Source organism: Bombina bombina, chromosome 4 (genome assembly GCF_027579735.1).
Source record: "Bombina bombina isolate aBomBom1 chromosome 4, aBomBom1.pri, whole genome shotgun sequence".
Taxonomy (NCBI): domain Eukaryota; kingdom Metazoa; phylum Chordata; class Amphibia; order Anura; family Bombinatoridae; genus Bombina; species Bombina bombina.
The window spans coordinates 1,175,771,256-1,175,798,861 of NC_069502.1; the positions used below are offsets into that span (position 1 = coordinate 1,175,771,256).

At 42.4% G+C, this 27,606-nt stretch overlaps 1 protein-coding gene across 1 annotated transcript in view; it reads right to left on the reverse strand.

Moving 5' to 3' along the window:
* The window catches only part of CLIP4 (CAP-Gly domain containing linker protein family member 4), a 340,478-nt gene that overhangs the window by 280,654 nt on the left and 32,218 nt on the right, over positions 1 to 27,606 (reverse strand). The window contains exons 3-4 of the mRNA XM_053712642.1: positions 20,135 to 20,274; positions 7,464 to 7,557 (exon numbers count right to left, since the gene is read on the reverse strand). Of these exons, the coding sequence (XP_053568617.1) occupies positions 7,464 to 7,557; positions 20,135 to 20,274 (234 nt within the window). The remainder of the gene's footprint in view (positions 1 to 7,463; positions 7,558 to 20,134; positions 20,275 to 27,606) is intronic.

Here is a 27,606-nt window from a genome sequence, read left to right on the forward strand (position 1 = left end):
TCCTTACTTGTGGGAACCAATACCAAAGCTTTTGGACACGGATGAAGGGAGGGAGCAAATCAGGTTACCTAAACGGAAGGCACCACGGCTTGCAAAACCTTTCTCCGAAAAAAAGCCTCAGAAGAAGCAAAAGTATCAAATTTGTAAAATTTGGCAAAAGTGTGAAGTGAAGACCAAGTCGCTGCCTTACATATCTGATCAACAGAAGCCTCGTTCTTGAAGGCCCATGTGGAAGCCACAGCCCTAGTGGAGTGAGCTGTGATTCTTTCAGGAGGCTGACGTCCGGCAGTCTCGTAAGCCAATCGGATGATGCTTTTAAGCCAAAAGGAAAGAGAGGTAGAAGTCCCTTTTTGACCTCTCCTTTTACCAGAATAGACGACAAACAGAGAAGATGTTTGTCTGAAATCTTTTGTAGCTTCTAAATAGAATTTTAGAGCATGGACTACGTCCAAATTGTGTAACAAACATTCCTTCTTTGAAACTGGATTCAGACACAAAGAAGGTACAACTATCTCCTGGTTAATATTTTTGTTAGAAACAACCTTTGGAAGAAAACCAGGCTTAGTACGCAAAACCACCTTATCTGCATGAAACACCAGATAGGGTGGAGAACACTGCAGAGCAGATAACTCTGAAACTCTTCTAGCAGAAGAAATAGCAACCAAAAACAAAACTTTCCAAGATAACAACTTAATATCTATGGAATGTAGAGGTTCAAACGGAACCCCTTGAAGAACTGAAAGAACTAGATTTAAACTCCAGGGAGTAGTCAAAGGTCTGTAAACAGGCTTGATCCTAACCAGAGCCTGAACAAATGCTTGAACATCTGGCATAGCTGCCAGTCGTTTGTGTAGTAAGACAGATAAAGCAGAAATCTGTCCCTTTAGAGAACTCGCAGATAATCCTTTATCCAAACCTTCTTGCAGAAAGGAAAGAATCTTAGGAATTTTTATCTTATTCCAAGGGAATCCCTTGGATTCACACCAGCAGATATATCTTTTCCATATTTTATGGTAAATCTTTCAAGTTACCGGTTTTCTGGCCTGAACCAGAGTATCAATCACAGAATCTGAAAACCCACGCTTTGATAGAATCAAGCGTTCAATCTCCAAGCCGTCAGCTGGAGGGAGACCAGATTTGGATGTTCGAATGGACCCTGAACAAGAAGGTCCTGTCTCAAAGGTAGCTTCCATGGTGGAACCGATGACATATTCACCAGGTCTGCATACCAAGTCCTGCGTGGCCACGCAGGAGCTATCAAGATCACAGAGACCCTCTCCTGTTTGATCCTGGCTACCAGCCTGGGAATGAGAGGAAACGGTGGGAACACATAAGCTAGGTTGAAGGTCCAAGGCGCTACTAGTGCATCCACTAGAGTCGCCTTGGGATCCCTGGATCTGGACCCGTAGCAAGGAAACTTGAAGTTCTGACGAGACGCCATCAGATCCATGTCTGGAATGCCCCATAATTGAGTCAACTGGGCAAAAATCTCCGGGTGGAGTTCCCACTCCCCCGGATGGAATGTCTGACGACTCAGATAATCCGCTTCTCAGTTTTCCACACCTGGGATGTGGATCGCAGATAGATGGCAGGAGTGATTCTCCGCCCATTGTATTATTTTGGTTAGTTCTTTCATCGCCAGGGAACTCCTTGTTCCACCCTGATGATTGATATACGCAACAGTCGTCATGTTGTCTGATTGGAATCTTATGAATCTGGCCTTTGCAAGCTGAGGCCAAGCCCTGAGAGCATTGAATATCGCTCTTAGTTCCAGAATGTTTATCGGGAGAAGAGACTCTTCCCGAGACCATAGTCCCTGAGCTTTCAGGGATTCCCAGACCGCACCCCAGCCCACTAGACTGGCGTCGGTCGTGACAATGACCCACTCTGGTCTGCGGAAGCTCATTCCCTGGGATAGGTGGTCCAGGGATATCCACCAACGGAGTGAATCTCTGGTCTTCTGATCTACTTGAATCACTGGAGACAAGTCTGTATAGTCCCCATTCCACTCTTTCAGCATGCACATTTGTAATGGTCTTAGATGAATTCGCGCAAAAGGAACTATGTCCATTGCTGCAACCATCAACCCTACTACTTCCATGCACTGAGCTATGGAAGGACGTGGAACAGAATGAAGAACTTGACAAGCGCTTAGAAGTTTTGACTTTCTGACATCTGTCAGAAAGATCCTCATTTCTAAGGAATCTATTATTGTGCCCAGGAAGGGAACTCTTGTTGACAGAGACAGAGAACTTTTTTCTATGTTCACCTTCCATCCGTGAGATCTGAGAAAGGCCAGAACGATGTCTGTATGAGCCTTTGCTTTTGAAAGGGACGAAGCTTGTATTAGAATGTCGTCCAAGTATGGTACTACTGCAATGCCCCTCGGTCTTAGAACCGCTAGAAGGGACCCGAGTACCATTGTGAAAATCCTTGGAGCAGTGGCTAATCCGAATGGGAGGACCACAAACTGGTAATGTTTGTCCAGAAAGGCGAACCTTAGGAACAGATGGTGTTCTTTGTGGATAGGAATATGTAGGTACGCATCCTTTAGATCGACGGTAGTCATAAATTGACCTTCCTGGATAGTGGGTAGAATCGTTCGAATGGTTTCCATTTTGAACGATGGTACCCTGAGAAATTTGTTTAGGATCTTTAAATCCAGAATTGGTCTGAAGGTTCCCTCTTTTTTGGGAACTACGAACAGATTTGAGTAAAATCCCATTCCTTGTTCCGTCATTGGAACTGGGTGTATCACTCCCATCTTTAGCAGGTCTTCTACACAATGTAAGAACGCCTGTCTCTTTATTTGGTTTGAGGATAAGTGAGACATGTGGAACCTTCCCCTTGGGTGTAGTTCCTTGAATTCCAGAAGATAACCCTGAGAAACTATTTCTAGCGTCCAGGGATCCTGAACATCTCTTGCCCAAGCCTGAGCAAAGAGAGAGAGTCTGCCCCCCACTAGATCCGGTCCCGGATCGGGGGCTACTCCTTCATGCTGTTTTGTTAGCGGTAGCAGGCTTCTTGGTCTGCTTACCCTTGTTCCAGCCTTGCATCGGTTTCCAGGCTGGTTTGGACTGTGAGGCATTACCCTCTTGCTTAGAGGATGCAGAATTAGAGGCCGGTCCGTTCCTGAAATTACGAAAGGAACGAAAATTAGACTAATTATTGGCCTTGAAAGGCCTATCTTGTGGGAGGGCGTGGCCCTTTCCCCCAGTGATGTCTGAGATAATCTCTTTCAATTCTGGTCCAAAGAGAGTTTTACCCTTGAAGGGGATGTTAAGCAATTTTGTCTTGGATGATACATCCGCTGACCAAGACTTTAGCCAAAGCGCTCTGCTCGCCACAATTGCAAACCCTGAATTTTTCGCCGCTAATCTAGCTAATTGCAAAGCGGCATCTAAAATAAAAGAGTTAGTCAACTTAAGTGCGTGAACTCTGTCCATAACCTCCTCATATGGAGTCTCTCTACTGAGCGACTTTTCTAGTTCCTCGAACCAGAACCACGCTGCTGTAGTGACAGGAACAATGCACGAAATGGGTTGTAGAAGGTAACCTTGCTGTACAAAAATCTTTTTAAGCAAACCTTCCAATTTTTTATCCATAGGATCTTTGAAAGCACAACTATCTTCGATAGGAATAGTAGTGCGCTTGTTTAGAGTAGAAACTGCCCCCTCGACCTTAGGGACTGTCTGCCATAAGTCCTTTCTGGGGTCGACCATAGGAAATAATTTCTTAAATATAGGAGGGGGAACAAAAGGTATGCCGGGCTTCTCCCACTCCTTATTCACTATGTCCGCCACCCGCTTGGGTATAGGAAAAGCGTCGGGGTGCACCGGAACCTCTAGGAACTTGTCCATCTTGCATAATTTTTCTGGAATGACCAAGTTGTCACAATCATCCAGAGTAGATAACACCTCCTTAAGCAGTGCGCGGAGATGTTCTAATTTAAATTTAAATGTCACAACATCAGGTTCAGCCTGTTGAGAAATTTTTCCTGAATCTGAAATTTCCCCATCTGACAAAACCTCCCTCATGGCCCCTTCAGATTGGTGTGAGGGTATGACAGAACAATTATCAGCGCCCTCCTGCTCTTCAGTGTTTAAAACAGAGCAATCGCGCTTTCTCTGATATGCAGGCATTTTGGATAAAATTTTTGCTATGGAGTTATCCATTACAGCCGTCAATTGTTGCATGGTAATAAGCATTGGCGCGCTAGAAGTACTAGGGGCCTCCTGCATGGGCAAAACTGGCGTAGACACAGAAGGAGATGATGTAGAACCATGTCTACTCCCTTCATCTGAGGAATCATCTTTGGCAATTTCATTATCTGTGGCAGTACTGTCCTTACTTTGTTTGGACGCTATGGCACAATTATCACACAATTTTGAAGGGGGAGACACATTGGCTTTCATACATATAGTACATAGCTTATCTGAAGGCACAGACATGTTAAACAGGCTTAAACTTGTCAATAAAGCACAAAAACCGTTTTAAAACAAAACCGTTACTGTCTCTTTAAATTTTAAACAGAGCACACTTTATTACTGAATATGTGAAAATATATGAAGGAATTGTTCAAAATTTACCAAAATTTCACCACAGTGTCTTAAATCATTAAAAGTATTGCACACCAATTTTCAGAGCTTTAACCCGTAAATAACGAAACCGGAGCCGGTTACAGATTTAACCCCTATACAGTCCCAGCTACAGCCTTTGCTGTGACTTTACCAAGCCCAGAGGGGAATACGATACCAAATGACGCCTTCTAGGAACTTTTCCAACTACTTTCAGGTCCTCACACATGCATCTGCATGTCTTGCACTCAAAAACAACTGCGCAGTAATGGCGCGAAAATGAGGCTCAGCCTACAACTGGGAAGGCCCTTCCTGACTGGAAAAGGTGTCTAACATAGTGCCTGACGTTAAAAAACGTTCCCCAAGTTTATAAGTGTGAATTATCAGCATAAACATGTATAAAATGTCCAAATAAAGCAATCGATTTAGCCCATAAAAGTGTCTACCAGTTTTATAGCCCATATTAAGCCCTTTATTCTGTTTGAGACTAAGAAAATGGCTTACCGGTCCCCATGAGGGGAAATGACAGCCTTCCAGCATTACACAGTCTTGTTAGAAATATGGCTAGTCATACCTTAAGCAGAAAAGTCTGCTAACTGTTTCCCCCAACTGAAGTTACTTCATCTCAACAGTCCTATGTGGAAACAGCAATCGATTTTAGTTACTGTCTGCTAAAATCATCTTCCTCTCACAAACAGAAATCTTCATCTTTTTCTGTTTCAGAGTAAATAGTACATACCAGCACTATTTTAAAATAACAAACTCTTGATAGTAGAATAAAAAACTACAACTAAACACCACATACTCTTAACCATCTCCGTGGAGATGTTGCCTGTGCAATGGCAAAGAGAATGACTGGGGTGGGCGGAGCCTAGGAGGGACTATATGGCCAGCTTTGCTGGGACTCTTTGCCATTTCCTGTTGGGGAAGAGATATTCCCACAAGTAAGGATGACGCCGTGGACCGGACACACCAATGTTGGAGAAAGGCAAATTTTACTTTGAGAGATGCTTAACTTGCTATGCAGGATTGTGTGTGAGGAAATGAGACATACGTTGCAATATAATTTAAAAAAAAAACTCCCAAAGATTTTGCATGATTTGTACATAATCAGGCCCAGAGTCTTGGCCAAACACATTTTCTGGCATTTGTGTTGAATTGTCATATATATAGTTTATTCAGCCTTTACTACTACTGACCACACTCTAATGATCCAAACCCTCATATGGAAATTACAAAACAACCCTCTTGTTGTTATTGTCCTCTCTCTCTTACCATAACTTCACTGTGTACTTAACATTATACATTATCTACCCATTTGCCACAAGGCTCTGTTCTTGGTCCCCTTTTAAACATACAAATCATCTCTTGGCTCCTTGAAAAAAGTGACATGGTTTTCAGTATCACCTATGTACTGACAGCACTCAATTCTACCTCTCTGCACTTCTCCTTCTCCTTGCTCACTTGTGAAATTAGCTATTATCTCATCCTGGCTGTCCTCTAATTATATAAAGCTTAACCTCCCCAAAACTGAGCTTCTCCTATTTCTCCTTCATCCAACATTCCCACACACCAAATCTCAATAACCGTTGACAAAACACCAATACTTGAAGCCTACTGCTTGGGGTCATATTTAACTCAGAACTTTCGTTTGTTCCCCACAACCAATCTTTGACCAGTTTCTAAAGCTTCCATCATAAAAACATCCACTTGCTTACACAAGACTCAACTAAGATTCTAATCCACCCCCTTGTTTTATCTCAGGTGATAACTGTAACTTAATCCTTTCAGGTCTCCCAAATTACTGTCTGCCCTGTCTGCAATACATCATAGATACCTCTGCCAGACTGATCCCACATCATCATTTGCTGCACCTTTGTCAAACCCTGCCCCTTGCTTCCTTTAGCCTCAAGAATAAAACTAAATATCCTGACTCTATCATACAAGGTTCTATATAATGCTGCTCATCCCTATATTTTCAAATATTCACCTACATGCCCCTCTTCACTGTTCCAAAAAGACTTATTGTTTTCCTCCTCTCATGTGACCTGCTCATATTCCCACCCACAAGACTTATCTAGAACGATAACTAATTTATGTCATTTTCTGCCTCACTCCACTTGCCCCAAGCTTTCAGGGCTTCAAGCACTCTCTAAAAACATTAAAGTTCAGAACCAATTACAGCCTAAACTAACCTTATCTCAGAAGCCCCTTGTTTCTCACAAGCTTTCCTAGTACTCCTATTAGTATGTAAAGACCACTTGTCCTTTCTTTGTCTTTTTTACAAAGTGTGTTTGACTTCAGGTAGAAGCCACAGCCCTCTAGCTCTTCATCAATCTTGTAATTGCATTTTTGTTAATTGTATCATGGAATAATATGTTCTAACACTGCAGATTATGAAATGATGATGATGATGATGATGATGATGATGATAATATATTAATGAAAAAAGAAGAGGAGAAACTATACTAAAATAATATAACTTGGGCTGTCAAGAAGGAAACACTTTAACAATAGACGCATCTAGGTGTTTGCCTACATTGCACAAAAAGAAATCCCTGTAATTATGGCATCATTGTCGATATATATTGTGTGTGTTTTTATATATATATATATATATATATATATATATATATATATATATATATATATATATATATATATATATATATATATATATATATATATATATATATATATTTTTTTTTTTTGTTTTTTTTAATTTTTAATTTTTTTATTTTGCAAAATGGTATATAAATACACTCAAAATTAAAAAAATAATTAAACATTCCACTGAAGAAAATAATGAAACTTAATTTACTAATGCAACCTTTACCCTGAATAAGCAAAGCTGGTTATTTGTAACTATATATATTTTATTATTACCAATGCCTTGTGCCCCAGACTTGCAAGTGTAATGTAAGAGGGTCATGTCTGTCAATCCATCACGATCGTTAACACCACATCCTCTCTTCAAAATCTTGTCGGAAAAAGAAAATCACAACATGAGCGTGGCAATCGCACTATCATATAAAAGGTAGTTATTTTATTAATATAGAAAAAGAAAAACCAAAGATCACCATAGTCCCATTAGAGTTCCTTACAGTCCCTCAATTACCATAATAAAAACTAAGGCCTAGTTTGCATTGCTGTTATAAACTGTGAAACATCTCTATAGACTTTAATGGATATACTTGTTGTTACAATCAGTTTACAGAGTTTACAATAGCAATAGATATAGGACTAAGTTACAAAATAAATTAATGTTAATGAAAACAGTAACATCCACCTGTATTAAAGATAGCCTACTGAAATAAAGTGCATCTCATCATCATATTTTTGGTTTGGCAGAACTCACAGCCACATACAGCATCATTCACTGACGGCCAGTTATAGACACCACTCACTGGCATACCATCACAAACTGCCATCACTGGTGGCCAATCACAGACTCGCAGACTCCCTTCAATGGCAGCCCATCAGACTCCCATCACTGGCAGCCCCTCATTACACTTACATCACTGGCGGCCCATCATTACACTCACATCACTGGCGGCCCATCATTACACCACCATCACTGGCAGCCCCTCATTACACTTACATCACTGGCAGCCCATCATTACACTCACATCACTGGCAGCCCATCATCGCACCACCATCACTGGCGGTCTGTCATAAACTTCCTGAGTCAGACCTCAGACGGACCGGTAGTCAGTGAGCGGCCACCGCCGGTATTAAATGGTCCATAACCTAACGCCCCCAGCAGCCAGCCACATTACACTAGTGCGGCCGTGTCTGTGTGTGAGAGCTGAGCTCAGTCACTGTCAAGAGTCAGACGGTGAGCAGCCACACCAGCACCACATCATGTCACACAGAGAGTCACAGACACAATAACATTTTGGGGCAAAATAAGATAGAAGCTAGCCACAGCACGGTCTTGGATAGTGGGCGGGGCTAAGGCAACCAGCGGCCCACCGGGCATTTGCCGGTATGCCCTATGGCCAGCCTGGGCCTGCCCATCACTGGCGGCCCATTAAAGACTCCCATCATTGGCAGCCTTCTATGGCCCGCTGTCACATGTTTTTTTTTGTATTATTACATTTTATTTTTTTTTAAAGAATGATGCATCAGCAACTCACTAGGTCCCCAACATAGTGTAAGAGACCAAGAAATACAATACAGTTGCTTTATGAGACTGGCACTCAATGCTAAAGTGTCTGGAAGTGAAGTGCAGCTGAGCCAGAAGTGCACACCTTGCATGTGTCAGTCCTGCACCAGAGGTCTCCTCACATGGGACACTGTTCTTGTCACCAAATGTACCTAATAAGCACTAAACAATGTGTTACACGTAAATGTGCACATCTCTCTCCTTAAAGGGATAGTTAGTCAAAATTAAACATTCAATTTTACACAACTTTTCTAATTTACTCATACAATCAATTTTTCTTCGTTATCTTGGTATCTTTATTTGAAAAAGCAAGACTGTAACCTTAGAAGCCGACCCATTTTTGGTTCAGCACATGGGAAGCACTTGCAGATTGGTGGCTAAATGTAATCCACCAATCAGCACCATTACTTATGGGATATTCTCCTTCCCAACAGGAAGTTGCAAGAGGATCACCCACAGCAGAGCTGCTATATAGCTCCTCCCCTAACTGCCATATCCAGTCATTCGACCGAAACAAACAGAGAAAGGAGAAACCATAGGGTGCAGTGGTGACTGTAGTTTAATTAAATTTTAGACCTGCCTTAAAATGACAGGGCGGGCCGTGGACTGGATACACTACAAGAGAAATACATTTATCAGGTAAGCATAAATTATGTTTTCTCTTGTTAAGTGTATCCAGTCCACGGATCATCCATTACTTATGGGATACCAATACCAAAGCTAAAGTACACGGATGATGGGAGGGACAAGGCAGGGATTAAGCGGAAGGAACCACTGCCTGAAGAACCTTTCTCCCAAAAACAGCCTCCGAAGAAGCAAAAGTATCAAGTTTGTAAAATTTTGAAAAGGTGTGAAGCGAAGACCAAGTCGCGGCCTTGCAAATCTGTTCAACAGGGGCCTCATTTTTAAAGGCCCAGGTGGAAGCCACAGCTCTAGTATAATGAGCTGTAATTCTTTCAGGGGGCTGCTGTCCAGCAGTCTCATAGGCTAGGCGTATAATACTCCGAAGCCAAAAGGAAAGAGAGGTTGCCAAAGCTTTTTAACCTCTCCTCTGTCCAGAATAAACGACAAACAGGGAAGCTGTTTGACTAAAATCTTTAGTAGCTTGTAAGTAAAACTTCAAGGCACGGACTACGTCCAGATTATGTAAAAGACGTTCCTTCTTTGAAGAAGGATTAGGACACAATGATGGAACAACAATCTCTTGATTGATATTCTTGTTAGAAACCACCTTAGGTAAAAACCCAGGTTTGGTACGCAGAACTACCTTATCTGCATGAAAAATCAGATAAGGAGAATCACATTGTAAGGCAGATAGCTCAGAGACTCTCCGAGCCGAGGAAATAGCCATCAAAAACAGAACTTTCCAAGATAAAAGTTTAATATCAATGGAATGAAGGGGTTCAAACGGAACTCCTTGAAGAACTTTAAGAACCAAGTTTAAGCTCCATGGGGGAGCAGCAGGTTTAAACACAGGCTTAATTCTAACCAAAGCCTGACAAAATGCCTGGACGTCTGGAACTTCTGCCAGACGCTTGTGCAAAAGAATAGACAGAGCAGAAATCTGTCCCTTTAAGGAACTAGCTGATAATCCTTTGTCCAAACCCTCTTGGAGAAAGGACAATATCCTAGGAATCCTAACCTTACTCCATGAGTAATTCTTGGATTCACACCAGTAAAGATATGTACGCCATATCTTGTGATAGATTTTCCTGGTAACAGGCTTTCGTGCCTGTATTAAGGTATCAATGACTGACTGAGAAGCCACGCTTTGATAGAATCAAGCGTTCAATCTCCATGCAGTCAGTCTCAGAGAAATTAGATTTGGATGATTGAAAGGACCTTGTATTAGAAGGTCCTGTCTTAGAGGCAGAGTCCATGGTGGAAAGGATGACATGTCCGCTAGGTCTGCATACCAGGTCCTGCGTGGCCACGCAGGCGCTTTTAGAATCACTGATGCTCTCTCCTGTTTGATGTTGGCAATCAGTCGAGGGAGCAGAGGAAACGGTGGAAACACCTAAGCCAGGTTGAAGAACCAAGGCGCTGCTAGAGCATCTATCAGCGTCACTTCTGGGTCCCTGGACCTGGATCCGTAACAAGGAAGCTTGGCGTTCTGGCGAGACGCCATGAGATCCAACTCTGGTTTGCCCCAACGATGAATCAACTGAGCAAACACCTCCGGATGGAGTTCCCACTCCCCTGGGTGAAAAGTCTGACGACTTAGAAAATCCGCCTCCCAGTTCTCCACGCCTGGGATATGGATTGCTGACAGGTGGCAAGAGTGAGTCTCTGCCCAGCGAATTATTTTTGAGACTTCTAACATCGCTAGGGAACTCCTGATTCCCCCTTGATGGTTGATGTAAGCCACAGTCGTGATATTGTCCGACTGAAATCTGATGAACCTCAGTGTTGCTAACTGAGGCCAAGCCAGAAGAGCATTGAATATTGCTCTTAACTCCAGAATATTTATCGGAAGGAGTTTCTCCTCCTGAGTCCACGATCCCTGTGCCTTCAGGGAGTTCCAGACTGCACCCCAACCTAGAAGGCTGGCATCTGTTGTTACAATTGTCCAATCTGGCCTGCGAAAGGTCATACCCTCGGACAGGTGGACCCGAGACAACCACCAGAGAAGAGAATCTCTGGTCTCTTGATCCAGATTTAGCAGAGGGGACAAATCTGCGTAATCCCCATTCCACTGACTTAGCATGCATAATTGCAGCGGTCTGAGATGTAGGCGCGCAAATGGCACTATGTCCATTGCCGCTACCATTAAGCCGATCACCTCCATACACTGAGCCACCGAAGGGCGCGGAATGGAATGAAGAATACGGCAAGCATTTAGAAGCTTTGATAACCTGGACTCCGTCAGGTAAATTTTCATCTCTACAGAATCTATAAGAGTCCCTAAGAAGGAGACTCTTGTGAGTGGGGATAGACAACTCTTTTCCATGTTCACTTTCCACCCGTGCGATCTCAGAAATGCCAGAACTATCTCTGTATGAGACTTGGCAATTTGAAAGCTTGACGCCTGTATCAGGATGTCGTCTAGATACGGAGCCACCGCTATGCCTCGCGGTCTTAGAACCGCCAGAAGTGAGCCCAGAACCTTCGTAAAGATTCTCGGGGCTGTAGCCAACCCGAAGGGAAGAGCTACAAATTGGTAATGCGTGTCTAGAAAGGCAAACCTTAGGAACCGATGATGATCTTTGGGAATCGGTATGTGAAGGTAGGCATCCTTTAAGTCCACTGTGGTCATGTACTGACCCTCTTGGATCATGGGTAGGATGGTCCGAATAGTTTCCATTTTGAAAGATGGAACTCTGAGGAATTTGTTTAAGATCTTTAGATCCAAAATTGGTCTGAAGGTTCCCTCTTTTTTGGGAACCACAAACAGATTTGAATAAAAACCCTGTCCTTGTTCCGTCCGCGGAACTAGATGGATCACTCCTATTACTAGGAGGTCTTGCACACAGCGTAGGAATACCTCTTTCTTTATCTGATTTGCAGATAACATTGAAAGATGAAATCTCCCTTGTGGAGGGGAAGCTTTGAAGTCCAGAAGATATCCCTGAGATATGATCTCCAACGCCCAGGGATCCTGAACATCTCTTGCCCATGCCTGGGCGAAGAGAAAAAGTCTGCCCCCCTACTAGATCCGTCGCCGGATAGGGGGCCGTTCCTTCATGCTGTCTTAGAGGCAGCAGCAGGCTTTCTGGCCTGCTTGCCTTTGTTCCAGGACTGGTTAGGTTTCCAGGCCTGCTTAGAATGAGCAAAAGTTCCCTCTTGTCTTGAAGCGGAGGAAGTTGATGCTGCACCTGCCTTGGAATTTCGAAAGGCACGAAAATTAGACTGTTTGGCCTTTGATTTGGCGCTGTCCTGAGGAAGAGTATGACCCTTACCTCCAGTAATGTCAGCAATAATTTCTTTCAAACCAGGCCCGAATAAGGTCTGCCCCTTGAAAGGAATGTTGAGTAATTTAGACTTTGAAGTCACATCAGCTGACCAGGATTTGAGCCATAGCGCCCTACGCGCCTGGATGGCGAATCCGGAATTCTTAGCCGTTAGTTTAGTCAAATGAACAATGGCATCAGAAACAAATGAGTTAGCTAGCTTAAGAGTTCTAAGCTTGTCAACAATTTCAGTCAATGGAGCTGCATGGATGGCCTCTTCCAGGGCCTCAAACCAGAATGCCGCCGCAGCAGTGACAGGCGCAATGCATGCAAGGGGCTGTAAAATAAAACCTTGTTGAATAAACATTTTCTTAAGGTAACCCTCTAATTTTTTATCCATTGGATCTGAAAAAGCACAACTGTCCTCAACAGGGATAGTGGTACGCTTTGCTAAAGTAGAAACTGCTCCCTCCACCTTAGGGACAGTCTGCCATAAGTCCCGTGTAGTGGCATCTATTGGAAACATTTTTCTAAATATAGGAGGTGGGGAAAAGGGCACACCGGGCCTATCCCACTCCTTACTAATAATTTCTGTAAGCCTTTTAGGTATTGGAAAAACATCAGTACTCACCAGCACTGCATAGTATTTATCCAGCCTACACAATTTCTCTGGCACTGCAATTGTGTCACAGTCATTCAGAGCAGCTAATACCTCCCCAAGCAATACACGGAGGGTTCTCAAGCTTAAATTTAAAATTAGAAATCTCTGAATCAGGTCTCCCCGAATCAGAGACGTCACCCACAGACTGAAGCTCTCCGTCCTCAGGTTCTGCATATTGTGATGCAGTATCAGACATGGCTCTTACAGCATCTACGCGCTCTGTATCTCATCTAACCCCAGAGCTATCGCGCTTGCCTCTCAATTCAGGCAATCTGGATAATACCTCTGACAGGGTATTATTCATGATTGCAGCCATGTCCTGCAAAGTAATCGCTATGGGCGTCCCTGATGTACTTGGCGCCATATTAGCGTGCGTCCCTTGAGCGGGAGGCGAAGGGTCCGACACGTGGGGAGAGTTAGTCGGCATAACTTCCCCCTCGACAGACCCCTCTGGTGACAATTCTTTTATAGATAAAGACTGATCTTTACTGTTTAAGGTGAAATCAATACATTTAGTACACATTATCCTATGGGGCTCCACCATGGCTTTTAAACATAATGAACAAGTATTCTCTGTTTCAGACATGTTTGTACAGACTAGCAATGAGACTAGCAAGCTTGGAAAACACTTTAAAGCAAGTTAACAAGCAATATAAAAAAACGTTACTGTGCCTTTAAGAGAAACAAATTTTGACAAAATTTGAAATAACAGTGAAAAAAGGCAGTTACACTAACAAATTTTTTACAGTGTATGTAACAAGTCAGCAGAGCATTGCACCCACTTGCAAATGGATGATTAACCCCTTAATAACAAAAACAGAATAATAAATGACAAAAACGTTTGTTAAACACAGTCACAACAACTGCCACAGTCTACTGTGATTGTTACCCTCCTCAAACACGACTTTGAAGCCTTTTGAGCCCTTCAGAGATGTCCTGTATCATACAGAGGGAAGCTGAATGTCTTTGTCAGTATTTTTAGCTGCACAGAAAAACACTAAAATAGGCCCTTCCCACTCTTATTGCAACAGTGGAAAGCTTCAGGAAACTGTCTCTAGGCAGAAATCAAACCAGCCATGTGGAAAAAAACCTTTATAATAAGCCTGATACCAGTAGCTATCACTGCATTTAAGGCTTTACTTACATTAATCCGGTATAAGCAGCATTTTCTAGCAAATTCCATCCCTAGAAAAATATTAACTGCACATACCTTATTGCAGGAAAACCTGCACGCCATTCCCCCTCTGAAGTTACCTCACTCCTCAGAATATGTGAGAACAGCCATGGATCTTAGTTACTTCTGCTAAGATTATAGAAAATGCAGGCAGATTCTTCTTCTAAATACTGCCTGAGATAAACAGCACACTCCGGTACCATTTAAAAATAAACTTTTGATTGAAGAAATAAACTAAGTATAAAACACCACACTCCTCTCAAGACCTCCATCTTGCTTGAGGCTTGCAAGAGAATGACTGGATATGGCAGTTAGGGGAGGAGCTATATAGCAGCTCTGCTGTGGGTGATCCTCTTGCAACTTCCTGTTGGGAAGGAGAATATCCCATAAGTAATGGATGATCCGTGGACTGGATACACTTAACAAGAGAAAAGTTGTTTAAAATTCCATGTTCTATATCTGAATTATGGAAGAAAAAAAATCTCTGTTTTATATCCCTTTAAGGTTGCATAGTTTAGCAACACATGGATGTGCAAAAGCATAAAGATACAACAGATTAATCCTGGCGACAAAAATAGTACTGACTTTAATTCGGGTTAACATGAGCAACTCCTTGTGCCATGCTACAAAACACTGCATTCAAATTACTGCCACTGACCCTCTTTACTTTGCGCCACGGGCTTGGCCTGATATGACCCAGTGAGGCTTACACAAATACATTTCAATAGCACGCCTTGCAGACCATTTTTTACCAGGTCAACACGTTCATTTGTCAGACGTCAATCAGACTTGTTCCTTTAGCATAGCACAGCAGCCTCCACCTTTACTTTTTCTATCTATTTCTATCTGTTGAGTGAGTAATCACTTAATCATGCTTTTGATAGGCCAATTGTGTTGTCGTTCAAAAATCATCAATATTGATTGGTTGAAATTGATGTACCTCAAGATCCAATCCTGTAGCATTTTTCGTGTCCGACCATCAGACTGTTTTTAATGACTTGCCCCTTCACACACTGCGGTATATAAAGCAGTATCCCTAGCAACCATACTCTGATGCCCCAGTGTTGAGATCACATAATTTTAATAACATTGGCTGCGCTCTACCAGCAGCGCCTTCAGGATCTACTGGTAGATCCCGATCTACCTATTGGGCACCCCTGCTCTAGAGCATGCACGTGTCTTGAGCAAAATTTAATACATATAATACATATAATGCTCAAGACACGTGCACATCCCTTAGTAAATTAAAATTGAATTCCCCATAAAATGCTCAATTGTAAAAAAAAAAAACTTAAAATGTAGATTCATTACACTAACGTACATTCCACTGCTCCCAGCGAGTGTGGGGTAGTTTCAGAATTCCAACCATCCTAATTGCACATGCTACACATTGGCTGCTTGATCAGTCAAGGCACTCATTTATATCTGTCACTAATTGGCCATAGCAGAGATCAGATCACTATACTCAAGGTGTATGCCCTTGTATTGCTAAACAATGCAAGATAAACTACTAATACTAAAAGTACTACAGTATGTATCACTGTATAAAACAATACACTCTTGCTTTGAAACCATTTCTAGGCATTTTCTGTATGTTTTCATCTTGACCCAAATTTCTAAATCTTAATGCAATAGTAGTGCAGAAACTGTTAAATCTATGAATGCTCTTTCTCTGCCAGGATTTCCCTCTCTTGGGAGCAGAGGTAGCAAGCAGTGATAGAGTATTGCCTTGCCAAACTGTCATAATCATGTGAAGCATGTCCATTACTAAACTTGCACGGACATACAGGCCTAAATCTGCACAATAGGATTAAGTATTAGCCATTTGGTTGGCACAAAGAAAGCTTTGATTTTCTATTAAAAAGTGATGCTTAATCAGTAAAGTCTACGGTGAAGGTTTAGCGCGGATCGAATAGTCAGTCTCTTTTTTGGTTTCTGGGGATTATACAAAATCTTCCCAAATTCAGGGACAGACGTGTTTTGGGGTTTATGCTTTATTCACATTTTTTTCCATAAATAACTTCTACTGAGATACTCTGTTTCAGCTCAATGGCCATGAGGGTTATAGTCAGGGCTGCTAATTTCTACTAGTAACCCATCTGGATTTTGTCTAAATTTAATTGGAAATTCTAATTTAAAAATTACACAATAATTTATTACATAACTACATTTTTGCATGTGAAACATTCAGAAGAGGAGCTCACACAATCCCCCAGTGAATCAATCAGAAGAGGCGGTAACACAATCCCCCCCAGTGAATCAATCAGTAGAGGCGGTAACACAATCCCCCCCAGTGAATCAATCAGTAGAGGCGGTAACACAATCCCCCCCAGTGAATCAATCAGTAAGGCGTAACACAATCCCCCCAGTGAATCAATCAGAAGAGGCGGTAACACAATCCCCCCCAGTGAATCAATCAGTAGAGGCGGTAACACAATCCCCCCCAGTGAATCAATCAGTAGAGGGCGGTAACACAATCCCCCCCAGTGAATCAATCAGTAGAGGCGGTAACACAATCCCCCCCCAGTGAATCAATCAGTAGAGGGCGGTAACACAATCCCCCCCAGTGAATCAATCAGTAGAGGCGGTAACACAATCCCCCCCAGTGAATCAATCAGTAGAGGCGGTAACACAATCCCCCCCAGTGAATCAATCAGTAGAGGCGGTAACACAATCCCCCCCCAGTGAATCAATCAGTAGAGGCGGTAACACAATCCCCCCCAGTGAATCAATCAGTAGAGGCGGTAACACAATCCCCCCCAGTTGTAATCAATCAGTAGAGGGCGGTAACACAATCCCCCATGAGATCAATCAGAAGAGGCGCTCACACAATCCCTCAGGTCAATCAGAAGATGCGGTAACGACACAATCCCACCAGTGAATCAATCAAAAGGTGCGGTCACACAATTCCCCCAGTGGAATCAGATCAGAAGAGGGCAGGTGACACAATCCCACATTGAATCAATCAAAAGAGGCGGTCATAAAAATCCCCCTATCAATCAGAAGATGGCGGTCCACACAACCCACAGGTGAATCAATCAAAACAGGCGGTCACACAATCCCCCAGTGAATCAATTAGAAGAGGCACTCACACAATCCCCCAGTGAATCAATTAGAAGAGGCCTCACACAATCCACCAGTGAATCAATCAGAAGATGTGGTCACACAATCACCAGTGAATCAATCAAAACAGAGGCGTCACATAATCCCCCAGTCAATCAATCAGAAGAGGCGGTCACACAATCCCTCAGTCAATCAGAAGAGGCAGTCACACAATCCCCCTTGAATCAATCAGAAGTAGCAGTCACACAATCCCCCAGTCAATGATTCTGAAGAGGCGGTCACACAATCCCCCAGTCAATCAATCAGAAGAGGCCCTCACACAATCCCCTAGTGGAATCAATCAGAAGAGGCAGCACACAATCCCCCAGTCAATCAATCAATCAGAAGAGGGCAGCACACAATCCCCCAGTCATCAATCAATCAGAAGAGGCGGTCACACAATCCCCCAGCCAATCAATCAGAAGAGGCCCTCACACAATCCCCTAGTGAATCAATCAGAAGAGGCAGCACACAATCCCCCAGTCAATCAATCAATCAGAAGAGGCAGCACACAATCCCCCAGTCAATCAATCAATCAGAAGAGGCGGTCACACAATCTCCCAGTGAATCAATCAGAAGTGGTGGTCACATAATCCCCCAGTCAATGAATCTGAAAAGGAGGTCACACAATCCACCAGTGCATCAATCTGAAGAGGCGGCCACACAACCCACCAATCACCAGCATGTTCTGCTAGGAAGCTGCATTTTGTGGCTTCCTAATGGACTTTTACTTACATTCTTAATCCCTTTGCGGTTTTTAAATACAGTAAGCTAAGGGCAGGAACAGATAATTACATGAGCTAATTAGAACATGTCATTTTTAAATTAGCCTGTATTTTTAATAGACTTGTAACTGTTCTTCTCTAAGTTGTAAACTATAGTGATGGTTTTATCTCCCTTGGATGCATTTCTTAGCACAAATGTCCTGAACAGAACATCTCAACCTCTTCGTTTTATATTTATAGGGATATTAAATATGTTAAATTAAAGTAAACATAAAAAAGGAACAGATTGTGTAAAATAAAAACAGCAATTCATTTACTTTATTTATTGAAAAATTAGCACTTAGAAATTCTCAGCATATCCACTGTTCCCAGTGTGATAAGAGTGGAGAATTTTGAAAACCAAAGTTTTAACTTTGTCAGTTCTGGGCATGAGCAAACATGACTCCCTGTTATATAGTCTATTCACTAGTCTAGAAGTTTTATGTCATTAGGCTAAGGTAAAACTTTCTGCAAAGCCTCCACCACCTTGTAGGGCTGTGACAGGAAGTAAAAGACACTGCACAAATGTAGTGTAAAAAAATAAATAAAAGGTTAAACCCATTTAAATAGATGAATAAAACATAGTGCAATGTTTTCTATTAAGTATAAGTAACTGCTTAGTTCTTTTTTTATTACAACAATGAAACAGACTGTAACATCCCTTAAATCTGTGCTACTTGGTAGCTAGTTGGGCAACCACCTAAAAGAAATGGCAGATAAGTAGAATGCCAAAGGACACCTATCAACCGCAGCATATTTATAATGCAAGAACTTCTACAATTAAAAAATCATATCATATTATCATTGTATTTATTAAGGACAAAATTATGTTACATTCGATGTGTCAGGTCTAGCAAACATACTACTATACAATAGAAAACCAATAAAAAGGAAATTTATGCTTACCTGATAAATGTATTTCTTTTACGATATGACGAGTCCACGGATTTCATTCTTACTTATGGGATATCGCCTCCTGGTCAGCAGGAGGAGGCAAAGAGCACCACAGCAGAGCTGTATATATAGCTCCTCCTTTCCCTCCCACTCCAGTCATTCGACCGAAGTTAGGAAGAGAAAGGAAAAGCCAAGGTGCAGAGGTGACTGAAGTTTAACAAAAATAAAGACCTGTCTTAGAAAATGACAGGGTGGCCCGTGGACTTGTCATACCGTAAAAGAAATAAATTTATCAGGTAAGCATAAATTTCCTTTTCTTTTACAAGATATGACGAGTCCACGGATTTCATCCTTACTTATGGGATACAATACTAAAGCTATAGGACACGGATGAAAGGGAGGGACAAGACAGGAACCTAAACGGAAGGCACCACTGCTTGAAGAACCTTTCTCCCAAAAGCAGCCTCGGACGAGGCAAAAGTATCAAATTTGGAAAAAAGTGTGAAGAGACGACTAAGTTGCAGCCTTGCAAATCTGTTCAACAGAAGCATCATTTTTAAATGCCCATGAGGAAGCCACAGCCCTAGTAGAATGAGCCGTAACTCTTTTGATTGAAGAATCTAAACTAACACCTCACTTTACCTCTTCCTATCACTAACACAGGCAAAGAGAATGACTGGAGTGGGAGGGAAGGGAGGAGCTATATATACAGCTCTGCTGTGGTGCTCTTTGCCTCCTCCTGCTGACCAGGAGGCAATATCCCATAAGTAAGGATGAAATCCGTGGACTCGTCATATCTTGTAAAAGAAATTTAATTATGAAATTTATATTTTAAAAAAACTACGGTATAAAATAGCTCAATATGACTCTACTGGGAAAAAAAGGTAGGCTTAACATAGTTTACCTCATTTCCAATGGTGTCAATATTCTGTTGCACCTGTGGGACCCATTGCCTTAAAATAGCAAAAAGTTCTGATACGGAGGTGTTTGGGTCAAACAATATGTCCTGGCACGAAGCGTCATTTGGGTCAAAAAAGGAGAATTCTGTTAAAAGGTATGGAAGGTTAGTTGGCTTTTAGAAGAGAAGACTTTACAATACATGTATCAGGACATCATCTGGTCCTTAGCAGGTCTTAAAATTAGGTACATACAACCTCAGATGAACAACACATGACATATTACACCGTGTCATGATTTAACAAAAATAAAGCCAAAATGGAGAAGCCATGTGTAAAAAAACTAAGTACAACCCTTAAAGGGACAGTATACACTCATTTTCATATAACTGCATGTAATAGACACTACTATAAAGAATAAGATGCACAGATACTGATATAAAAATCCAGTATAAAATGGTTTAAAAACGTACTTAGAAGCTTTCAGTGTAGCTCTGTTGAAAAGGCAGTTGGAAAGCCCACTGCAAGTGGGAAATAAGGACACTCCCCCCCTCCCCTTTCTTTTGCATCTGAAAAGACCCTTTACAAAAACAGGAGCAAGCTTGAGAAGGTAGCTGACGGTATTCAAATAAAACTTTGGGGGCTTGGTTAGGAGTCTGAAAATCAGAGCAATGTTCTTTAAAAAATAAGCAAAATTATACACTTTAAAAAAAACTAAACTTTATGGGCTTTATAAATAGATCATCTACAAAACATTTATGCAAATAAAAAATGAGTGTATAATGGCCCTTTAATGCTTCCATAGGAATTAAGAGGCTAAGTAGCAGCCAGGTGCTGCTAATCAAATGCCCTTGATTAATTGATCACCAGCAAGTGTGACCACCTCTATAAAAGCCAGTTTTAGCAGTTTGCTGATCTGGAGCATTTAAGTCTGTGTTTACACAATGACAAGGAGGAAAGACACAAGCAATGATCTTAGAGAAGCAACTGTTTGCTACCCTTCAATTTGGGAAGGGTTATAAGGCCATTTCCGAACAATTTAAAGTCCATCATTCTACAGTTAGAAAGATTATTCACAAGTGGGAAACATTCAATACAGTTGCCAAGCTTCCCAGGAGTGGACGTCCCAGCCAATTATCCCAAGGTCAGACCATGCAAAGCTCAGACTCTAAAGGCCTCAGCATGTTAAATGTTAAAGTTCATGACAGTACAATTAGAAAAAAGACTGAAAAAGTATGGTTTGTATGGAAGGGTTTGCTAGGAGAAAGCCTCTTCTCTCTAAAAAAAAAAAAAAAAAAACATGGGCAGCACGGCTAAGGTTTGCAAAGTTGCATCTGAACAAACCACAAGACTTCTGGAACAATGTCCTTTGGACAGATGAGACCAAAGTGGAGATGTTTGGCATATCAGCACAAACACCTCATACCAACTGTCAAGCTTGGTGGTGTAGGGGTGCTGCAGTTATTGAGTTGGTCATGAACTCCTCTGTATACCAAAGTATTCTAGTGTCAAATGTGAGGCCATCTGTCCAACAGCTAAAGCTTGGCCGAAATAGGGTCAAACAATAGGACAATAATCCCAAGCACACCAGCAAATCTACAACAGAATGGCTGAAAAAGAAAAGAATCAAGGTGTTGCAATGGCCCAGTCAAAATCCAGACCTCAACCGATTGAAATGCTGTGGTGGGACCTTAAGAGAGCTGTGCATAAATGAATGCCAGTAAACCTCAATGGACTGAAGCAACGTTGTAAAGAAGAGTGGGCCAAAATTCCTCCACAACGATGTGAGAGACTGATAAAGACATACAGAAAACAATTACTTCAAGTTATTCTGCAATAGGTGGTTCGACAAGCTATTGAATCATAAGGTGTACTTTGTTTTTTTTTTTACACATGGCTTCTTCATTTTGGCTTTATTTTTGCTAAATAAATCATGACACAGTGTAATATGTCATGGGTTGTTCATCTGAGGTTGTATTTACCTAATTTTTATCATGTCCTGATACGTAAAACCATAGAATCCAAAGAGGGTGCACTTTCTATTCACATGACTGTATATATAAAACAAATTAAAGAAGTAAGCATATCAAATATAGACAATTGATTAGTTTCATTAGTTAATTATTAAGATGCCTTTATTATATATTAGAGTCTTATTATAAAGTACTACAATAGATATTATGATCCTGTTTACGTGTAGAATGTATTTTGTAGGAATTTATTTATTTAGAAGGAATACACTTAAAATGAAGAGCTTAAGGAATATTTTGGTATATGCAAAGTAACTAAATTCAAATGTAAACCATTATTACCGAAATGGAAGTCCTCCAGCAGAGATAAAGATCTTCTGGTAACTATGTGTTCAACACCAAAGCTAGCTTTGCACACCAGGCATGTTACCTAATTGGTCTTGAAGAGATACAGCCAGTGATTTGCATCTATCTGCATATGCCCCTCGTTATTAGTCACGTATTGCTAAGGAGCATCAATGTTATCCAACTTCTGAGCAGATTTTGATTAGAATTTTAACTACTTTGCAGTTTGCCAGACACCATGACTTAAAGTGACATGAAACCCAAATGTTTCTTTCGTGATTCCAATAGAGAATACAATTTAAAAAAAAAAAAGTTTCCAATTTACTTCTATTATCAAATTTGCTTCGCTCTCATGATCTTCTTTGTTGAAGAGATATCTAGGTAGTCATCTGGTGCACTACATGGCAGGAAATAGTGCTGCCATCTAGTGCTCTTGCTAATGTATAACATTGTTCAAAACTGCTGCCATATAGTGCTGCAGACACGTGAACGCTCAGCAAAGAATAAAAAGAAAACATTTAAAGGGCCATAATACCCAAATGTTGAAACACTTGAAAGTGATGCAGCATAGCTGTAAAAACAGAATTTATGTTTACCTGATAAATTTCTTTCTCCAACGGTGTGTCCGGTCCACGGCGTCATCCTTACTTGTGGGATATTCTCTTCCCCAACAGGAAATGGCAAAGAGCCCAGCAAAGCTGGTCACATGATCCCTCCTAGGCTCCGCCTACCCCAGTCATTCGACCGACGTTAAGGAGGAATATTAGCATAGGAGAAACCATATGGTACCGTGGTGACTGTAGTTAAAGAAAATAAATTATCAGACCTGATTAAAAAAACCAGGGCGGGGCCGTGGACCGGACACAACCGTTGGAGAAAAGAAATTTATCAGGTAAACATAAATTCTGTTTTTCTCCAACATAGGTGTGTCCGGTCCACGGCGTCATCCTTACTTGTGGGAACCAATACCAAAGCTTTAGGACACGGATGAAGGGAGGGAGCAAATCAGGTCACCTAAATGGAAGGCACCACGGCTTGCAAAACCTTTTCTCCCAAAAATAGCCTCAGAAGAAGCAAAAGTATCAAACTTGTAAAATTTGGTAAAAGTGTGCAGTGAAGACCAAGTCGCTGCCCTACATATCTGATCAACAGAAGCCTCGTTCTTGAAGGCCCCATGTGGAAGCCACAGCCCTAGTGGAATGAGCTGTGATTCTTTCGGGAGGCTGCCGTCCGGCAGTCTCGTAAGCCAATCTGATGATGCTTTTAATCCAAAAAGAGAGAGAGGTAGAAGTTGCTTTTTGACCTCTCCTTTTACCTGAATAAACAACAAACAAGGAAGATGTTTGTCTAAAATCCTTTGTAGCCTCTAAATAGAATTTTAGAGCGCGAACAACATCCAAATTGTGCAACAAACGTTCCTTCTTTGAAACTGGTTTCGGACACAGAGAAGGCACGATAATCTCCTGGTTAATGTTTTTGTTAGAAACAACTTTCGGAAGAAAAACCAGGTTTAGTACGTAAAACCACCTTATCTGCATGGAACACCAGATAAGGAGGGGAACACTGCAGAGCAGATAATTCTGAAACTCTTCTAGCAGAAGAAATTGCAACTAAAAAACAAAACTTTCCAAGATAATAACTTAATATCAACGGAATGTAAGGGTTCAAACGGAACCCCCTGAAGAACTGAAAGAACTAAATTGAGACTCCCAAGGAGGAGTCAAAGGTTTGTAAACAGGCTTAATTCTAACCAAAGCCTGAACAAAGGCTTGAACATCTGGCACAGCTGCCAGCTTTTTGTGAAGTAACACCGACAAGGCAGAAATCTGTCCCTTCAGGGAACTTGCCGATAATCCTTTTTCCAATCCTTCTTGAAGGAAGGATAGAATCCTAGGAATCTTAACCTTGTCCCAAGGGAATCCTTTAGATTCACACCAACAGATATATTTTTTTCCAAATTTTGTGGTAAATCTTTCTAGTTACAGGCTTTCCTGGCCTGAACAAGAGTATCGATAACAGAAGTCTGAGAAACCTCGCTTCGATAAAATCAAGCGTTCAATCTCCAGGCAGTCAGCTGGAGTGAAACCAGATTCGGATGTTCGAACGGACCCTGAACAAGAAGGTCTCGTCTCAAAGGTAGCTTCCAAGGTGGAGCCGATGACATATTCACCAGATCTGCATACCAAGTCCTGCGTGGCCACGCAGGAGCTATCAAGATCACCGACGCCCTCTCCTGATTGATCCTGGCTACCAGCCTGGGAATGAGAGGAAACGCGGAAACACATAAGCTAGTTTGAAGGTCCAAGGTGCTACTAGTGCATCCACTAGAGCCGCCTTGGGATCCCTGGATCTGGACCCGTAACAGGGAACTTTGAAGTTCTGACGAGAGGCCATTAGATCCATGTCTGGAATGCCCCACAGCTGAGTGACTAGGGCAAAGATTTCCGGATGGAGTTCCCACTCCCCCGGATGCAATGGTCTGACGACTCAGAAAAATCCGCTTCCCAATTTTCCACTCCCGGGATGTGGATAGCAGACAGGTGGCAGGAGTGAGACTCCGCCCATAGAATAATCTTGGTCACTTCCTCCATCGCTAGGGAACTCCTTGTTCCCCCCCTGATGGTTGATGTACGCAACAGTCGTCATGTTGTCTGATTGAAACCGTATGAACTTGGTCCTCGCTAGCTGAGGCCAAGCCTTGAGAGCATTGAATATCGCTCTCAGTTCCAGAATATTTATCGGTTAGAAGAGATTCTTCCCGAGACCAAAGACCCTGAGCTTTCAGGGATCCCCAGACCAGCGCCCCAGCCCGTCAGACTGGCGTCGGTCGTGACAATGACCCACTCTGGTCTGCGGAATGTCATCCCCTTGTGACAGGTTGTCCAGGGACAGCCACCAACGGAGTGAGTCTCTGGTCCCTCTGATTTACTTGTATCTTTGGAGACAAGTCTGTATAGTCCCCATTCCACTGACTGAGCATGCACAGTTGTAATGGTCTTAGATGAATGCGCGCAAAAGGAACTATGTCCATTGCCGCTACCATCAACCCCGATCACTTCCATGCACTGAGCTACGGAAGGAAGAGGAACGGAATGAAGAATCCGACAAGAGTCCAGAAGCTTTGTTATTCTGGCCTCTGTTAGAAAAATCCTCATTTCTGAGGAGTCTATAATTGTTCCCAAGAAGGGAACCCTTGTTGACGGGGATAGAGAACTCTTTTCCACGTTCACTTTCCAGCCGTGAGATCTGAGAAAGGCCCAGGACGATGTCCGTGTGAGCTTTGCTCGAGGGAGGGACGACGCTTGAATCAGAATGTCGTCCAGGTAGGGTACTACTGCAATGCCCCTTGGTCTTAGCACCGCTAGAAGGGACCCTAGTACCTTTGTGAAAATCCTTGGAGCAGTGGCTAATCCGAAAGGAAGCGCCACGAACTGGTAATGTTTGTCCAGGAATGCAAACCTTAGGAACCGATGATGTTCCTTGTGGATAGGGAATATGTAGATACGCATCCTTTAAATCCACCGTGGTCATGAATTGACCTTCCTGGATGGAAGGAAGGATAGTTCGAATGGTTTCCATCTTGAACGATGGGACCTTGAGAAATTTGTTTAAGATCTTGAGATCTAGGATTGGTCTGAACGTTCCCTCTTTTTGGGAACTATGAACAGATTGGAGTAGAACCCCATCCCTTGTTCTCTTAATGGAACAGGATGAATCACTCCCATTTTTAACAGGTCTTCTACACAATGTAAGAACGCCTGTCTTTTTATGTGGTCTGAAGACAACTGAGACCTGTGGAACCTCCCCCTTGGGGGAAGTCCCTTGAATTCCAGAAGATAACCCTGGGAGACTATTTCTAGCGCCCAAGGATCCAGAACATCTCTTGCCCAAGCCTGAGCGAAGAGAGAGAGTCTGCCCCCCACCAGATCCGGTCCCGGATCGGGGGGCCAATATTTCATGCTGTCTTGGTAGCATTGGCAGGTTTCTTGGCCTGCTTTCCCTTGTTCCAGCCTTGCATTGGTCTCCAAGCTGGCTTGGCCTGAGAAGTATTACCCTCTTGCTTAGAGGACGTAGCACTTTGGGCTGGTCCGTTTTTACGAAAGGGACGAAAATTAGGTCTATTTTTTGCCTTGAAAGGCCGATCCTGAGGAAGGGCGTGGCCCTTACCCCCAGTGATATCAGAGATAATCTCTTTCAAGTCAGGACCAAACAGCGTTTTCCCCTTGAAAGGAATGTTTAGTAGCTTGTTCTTGGAAGACGCATCAGCCGACCAAGATTTCAACCAAAGCGCTCTGCGCGCCACAATAGCAAACCCAGAATTCTTAGCCGCTAACTTAGCCAATTGCAAAGAGGCGTCTAGAGTGAAAGAATTAGCCAATTTGAGAGCATTGACTCTGTCCATAATCTCCTCATAAGGAGGAGAGTCACTATCGAGCACCTTAATCAGTTCATCAAACCAGAAATATGCGGCTGTAGTGACAGGGACAATGCATGAAATGGGTTGTAGAAGGTAACCCTGCTGAACAAACATCTTTTTAAGCAAACCTTCTAATTTTTTATCCATAGGATCTTTGAAAGCACAACTATCCTCTATGGGAATAGTGGTGCGTTTGTTTAAAGTAGAAACCGCTTCCCTCGACCTTGGGGACTGACTGCCATAAGTCCTTTCTGGGGTCGACCAGAAGGAAACAATTTTTTAAATATGGGGGGAGGGACGAAAGGAATACCGGGCCTTTCCCATTCTTTATTAACAATGTCCGCCACCCGCTTGGGTATAGGAAAAGCTTCTGGGAGCCCCGGCACCTCTAGGAACTTGTCCATTTTACATAGTTTCTCTGGGATGACCAAATTTTCACAATCATCCAGAGTGGATAATACCTCCTTAAGCAAAATGCGGAGATGTTCCAATTTTAAATTTAAATGTAATCACATCAGATTCAGCCTGCTGAGAAATGTTCCCTAAATCAGTAATTTCTCCCTCAGACAAAACCTCCCTGGCCCCCTCAGATTGGGTTAGGGGCCCTTCAGAGATATTAATATCAGCGTCGTCATGCTCTTCAGTAACTAAAACAGAGCATCCACGCTTACGCTGACAAGGGTTCATTTTGGCTAAAATGTTTTTGACAGAATTATCCATTACAGCCGTTAATTGTTGCATAGTAAGG